At 34.0% G+C, this 5,740-nt stretch overlaps 1 protein-coding gene across 1 annotated transcript; it reads left to right on the top strand.

Moving 5' to 3' along the window:
* LOC18589452 (suppressor protein SRP40) lies at positions 430 to 5,229 on the top strand. The gene is made up of 7 exons (XM_018126423.1): positions 430 to 778; positions 1,908 to 1,972; positions 2,365 to 2,405; positions 2,499 to 3,349; positions 4,253 to 4,336; positions 4,436 to 4,497; positions 4,856 to 5,229. The coding sequence occupies exons 1-7, from the start codon at positions 563 to 565 to the stop codon at positions 4,959 to 4,961; spliced, it is 1,425 nt and encodes a 474-aa protein (XP_017981912.1). The 5' UTR covers positions 430 to 562; the 3' UTR covers positions 4,962 to 5,229.

Genomic DNA, 5,740 nt, shown 5'->3' on the forward strand with positions numbered 1-5,740 from the left:
GTAAATTGAAAAAAGCCAAACCAAACAAGCACTAAATATAAAACTTAATTATTTTGAAATGTGCCACGTGCCTTAATTCCATAAATCCATGCCACAACTTAATTACTTATATTTAAAATATCTAGTATATTTAACAAAAAATCCAAACAATATTAAATATTAGACTTATAGTAATAATTTTTTAAAATACAAAATTCAATTTGTAAAAATAATAACAAAGTCTAAATTCAACAATTTTATATAATAAGAAAAGTAAATTCAGAATTTGAGCATAAATTATAGATAATTGAGTCAAATATTCAAAAACAATTTAGTAATAGTTGTAGCACACTGAAACTGGGCTTTGGAAACACAGTATGTAATTGTGATTGGGCTACAGAGCCCAAACCTTGTAGTTGTAGAAATTTACGTTAACCAAAAAATATTATTACGGATTTAAAAAGAAAAAATAAGCCAAAATGGAATTCTTTAAACCTTGGTCTGGGTAGAGAAAAAGAAAAGCAAAACCCTAGTCGCTTGTAGTGAGAGAGAGGTGGGGGTGAGGGTTTATATAAATTTATTTATGTCGTTAATGGTTGGGAAGCCTTCCCCTTCGCTCATAGCTTTGAAGCCTCGCCAAGTTGTACTTTCTTTCAATACAACCATGAAGAACAAGGCCTCACCTCAGTCCTTGAATCCCCACCAAAAGTCTCTTCTCCTTCTCTCCGTGGCCCAGTTTCTCGAAAGCAATTCTTTCTCCAAAACCCTCAAGAAGTTTCTCTCCGAAGCTCATATACAGGTATCTTTTTTTTTTTTGTGTTTTCATTTTACTATTCTCAGCTCAGCGTGTATGTTTGAATGTGATTGCTGATTGGTTGTTGGGTATTCTTAAATTGAAAGAAAGAAAGCCATTGTCCTTCTGCCGAATGTTAAAATGCCTACTTTCTGAGAGCTTTGTGGCAGGCTCGGAGAATTTTTATCTTTATTTGTAATGGAGTAATGGCTTATCAGGTTACAATAAACAAACCTACAAGCTCAAAGGCATTAGGCATTTATTTCCCAATGTGAGGACATTTATCTTTGTCCGCTGCTCTTTTTCTTAGCCGTTATAATTCGTAGCCTCAACTAATATTTCTCCGAATGGTTTAGACCCTTTATTCGTTGGTCATATTGGGGAATGCAAAATATGCTGAAGGTCAGATATTATATGCTTATGACCGTCACTAATGATACTTCAATCCTGAATGCAATGAATGGTGTTTCCTGCAGTACAGTGCAACTTCTCTCAAGTTTCTAACAATCAGAAAATGGTTCATGTGGGAAAATATATATTGTGGTTTGCTCTTTTGCCTTTGTTTTATACCAGGAAATCTCTTAGAGGGTTTCCTTAAAAGTGGCAGTTGTGATTACCAACAGCAGCACCTCTATTCCACCACCCCATTAATTGAGAAAAATTTTTAAGATCACAACTATTAGTTTTGGAAAAAGTTGTGCTTCACTTTCTATTACTGAACTACAATGTCTAAGACATAAGCAAACAGTTAACAGTTATTTCCAATTTTTCCTCAACATTTCAACATCTGTAGGGAAATCTCATGTTTCTTGGAGCATTGTTATTTTTATCTCTACAGAGTTGGGAGCTTGTTCATGAATAATGTATCTTTGTCTATGACTCTCTATGTATGTGTATGCAGTATTTCGTGTTTCTTGAAGCATTTAATGTTTTGCTCGCTTACACTAACTATGCCCCTTCTTTTTTGTCTTCTTACTGCTCATCTCTGTGTGTATGTGTCTGTGTGAGTCTGCATCTCATGCTCCCCTTTGCTTCCTGTTAATCGAATTGGGAGTTTTCATTCATTCTTCCATGCTATATTGCTGTTTATTGGCTTGGATTCCTATATTAATTTCCTTTTTCTTCTATTTTGCAGAAAAATGATTTGACTGATTCTTCCCTGGATTTGGAAGAAATGTGCTGCAAGTATTTGGCAATGAGGTAGCCTGATATCTTTCTCCCGATGTGTGTGTGTAGAAGGATTAAGGCCTGGCTATTTGTGCATGCTATATTCACCTTTGCCTTTACTTTTACTCTTTTCACTGCATTCACGATCTAACATTAAACTTATGCATGCAATGGGCATTGTAAACACTCAAATATAAACCTGCAGTGATCTGCATGTGGACAGAAAACTGCATATTGAACTTCCATTGAGCTTTGCTTTCACATGGTTTGTGGTTGGTGTTCTGAACTGTAATTGTTAAGATGCATAAGTTTCTGCAGTATACCCTTCTATCCTTTTGATAATGTTTCCTGTCCTTATTATATCTTATTTTATCATTTTTTTTCTGTTCTTATTCTAATTTTATTTCTACTTCTGTATCATGCAGTGATAATTCCAGCTCAAATTTAAATAGAGAGCAGTTCCAAGGTCTGCTAAACTCACTTAAGAATATGCTGTGATGAAGACACTGGAATGATTTTTTTTGGTGTTGATTTTGATGCTAAAAATGTGGAATTGCAGATATGCAGGTGAATGGCAATCCTAATGGTGATGAACGAGTTGGCATTGCTTCTGCTGTTGATACTGCTATGAAGAGAAAGAAAAAGAGAGGCAATGAGAGTAGTACTGATGCTCTAGCTGGTCAATCTGAAGTTGTTGATAAATCTGCCAACTCTAAGAACAGTGAGGAGCAAGTTTTCCGTGAAGCATCAAAGGCACCTGCTGATGATATTATTGATGGGTCGCAGTTGGATGAGTCTGTTAAGAAGCAGAAGGAGAAAAAGAAGAAAAGCAAGTTGGATTCTGAATCTTGCGTTCATAATGCACAATGTTTAGGTGGGGAATCTGAAACATATAAAGATGCAGTATCTATGGAGAGTAATAGAGTGTCTGATGCAGGGATGGAGATTAAAACTAAGGGTAAGAAGAAAAAGAAAATTAAGCTTACTTCTGATTCATTTGTTGACAATGTTGAGCAACATGGTTCAGAGGATAAGCCGCAGGCTGCTACTACTTTGAATGTTAGTGACATTTCATTGGAAGATAAGACTACCAAATCTAAAGCAAAAAAGAAAAAGAAGGATGATTCTGAAGAGCTTGAAAAAGGAAAATCTAGTGGAGTGGAATCAAAAAATAATAATATTGGGATCTCAAAGGAGGATTCAACAATCATGGACAGTAAAGGTTCCAAAAAAAGGAAAAGATTGGATTCTGAAGTTAATGATTCTCAGCCTGTTGATAAAATGGCTATTGAAGACTCTAAACGTAGAAAGACAGAAAGTTCACAAGAGCAGGAAAATGGGAACATTGAGAAAAATGAAAAGAATTCTGAACAAAACAGTTTGAAGAAGCAGCAAAATGGTTCAGTTCCAGTAAGTTTATGAATACCTTAATATTGAGCATTTCATACGAAACAATGTTAATTGAAGCCGAATTCTGACATCAGTTTGCCTGTTTTATCTCTGTGATTTACAATAATGTATATCCCTTTGCCTCTCCTTCCTAATATATTTTATGTGTTGCACATGCTAATCTATATAGAATGCACTCTTTTTTTTTTCTTTTTCTTTGGAAAACATGCATTCAAGTGTATTGTTAAATCACTGTTTCTTAAATCTCATGGATAATAAGAGAGCTGTGATGATACCTTGCTCTTTTTTTACCCTGATGATAGTTTGCTGCTTGTGTTTGTGATTAAGTAGCTTTAGAGACTCATTTCTTCGTAGTAACATTTGGAGGTTCATGAAAAATGGTTGGTGCCAAAACCTTAAAGAGATTTTGCTTTTAAAAGCTTGTGTGTATAAGTTGGCATTCTGAATCTGACTAGTTGCTTCATATTTGAGTATTTAACTTTATAAATTTTGCCTGATTTGAAATTTTCTCGCCCAAGTCAAATCTTTTAATATATTTGCTTCACTTACAGGTGTTTTTTAGTTTTTTTTTTCTTTTCATGCTGCATGAGTTTTTAGCGTTCAATTTTTGTTGGAATTTGAAGGGTGTGTGAGATTTTTATATTGCTTTGCATGCTTGGGCATTTGTGGTTCTTTCTTAAATTATAGCATTTCATGATGTGCTTTATTCATGGTTATTACTCCTCTCTCTCTCCCTCCCTTCCTCTTTGGCTGTTGTCTTTGATGATAAGTGGTGTTTAATCTTGAGGGCCAACTGATTTTTGGTTCTTGTGAATGGTACATATTATGGGCAATGGTTTTCTTTGAGAGTGTTAAGAATAAATATTCATCACAGATCTAACATCAAGTGTTGTGTTATTGCAGACAAAGAAACCATTTCAAAGAGTGAACATTGATGAGGTAGTATTTGTTGATAGAAGGCTTGAAGATAATTCATACTGGGCGAAGGTATAAACTATATGCTGCCTTGGTTGCTTTCCTTTTTAATGTTCCATTATTTTGCTATTATATAATTTGTATTTTTGGTCACTTGCAAAATCTTCACAGGATGGCGCTGGAAACGGATATGGTGCAAAAGCACAAGAAGTTCTAGGGCAAGTAAGAGGAAGGTATGTGTATATACGGTCATGTGCGAACATCTGGATGTATGTACATTTGGAACCAAAAGCGCATCATTAGGTCTGCCTGATCTGTGTCTTGAGTCCACATTCATAAGGAGCGATAGCTCTTTAACTAGCACTATTTGTGAAGCAAAGACTACAATGAGGCATATACACATTTGTTAATATCATTTGTGATCCATTCCCTGTCAAAGGGTTGATATTTTGCTGGAAATGACTTTTATGTTTCTTTTTTTTTTATTTTCCTGTGTTTTTGCGGTTTGGGAGTGGATGGATTTTGCAATAATATGCTTAAGCTAAATGGTTGAGAAATTTCTAATGCAATTGTTTCTAATTGTAAATGCAGGGATTTTCGGCATGAGAAGACCAAGAAGAAGCGTGGAAGCTATAGAGGAGGACAAATTGATCTGCAGTCTCACTCGATAAAATTCAATTATTCTGATGATGAATAACTGGGGACTTTCTGGTGCATGATGAGTTATTCCTTTGTCATTTTCATACTTTTTGAGAAAATATGGAATATTTAATGGATCACAATATGATAATTCTTGTGTTCCTCTGTCAACTCTTCTGTATCTTAAAAAATTGTCTTAGTTTTCTGGCTCGAAGATCTGTAGCTAATTGAATCAAATATTTATGATTTGTTCTCTTTAGTTCAAAACGTTACCTTCACCTTTTATTGCGAGTAATGAAGCAAATTGTTGTTTTGTTCCATTGATAGGGAGCTGCTTCATTTTCTAGTGCAAAGTATGCATTTTAATGCTGCCTGCCTGACGTGTGAATGTGGGGATACATATGGGATTCTGGGTTCTTCGTGCCTTTGCATATGTATCAATAAGAAAAAATAATTGATTCATAATAATGAAAGAGCAGAATGTAGTTTGTTTGATTTATTGGAAAGGTATTAAAGAATATGCAAAGATAAATACAAAATAATTAGTTTACTCTTAAATAAAGTTGGTAGTTTAGGACTATAATAAAAATTTTAATATATGTATATATATATATATATCTTCTTTACATTAAATCTAAAAGTTTTAAATTTATAAAAGAAAAAATCTTATTATTTCAATAAAAAGTTAAGTATTAAAATGAGATATTATCTGTCTTTCTTTTTTCGGATAATTGAGATATCATCTGACATTTATGACGTATTGTCCGTGAATTTTACAAATTAAGTTGGGTATTGGATGGTTCTTAAAGTAAAAAGCAAGGAGTGTTTTATACAATA

Source organism: Theobroma cacao, chromosome 9 (genome assembly GCF_000208745.1).
Source record: "Theobroma cacao cultivar B97-61/B2 chromosome 9, Criollo_cocoa_genome_V2, whole genome shotgun sequence".
In the NCBI taxonomy this organism is placed as follows: domain Eukaryota; kingdom Viridiplantae; phylum Streptophyta; class Magnoliopsida; order Malvales; family Malvaceae; genus Theobroma; species Theobroma cacao.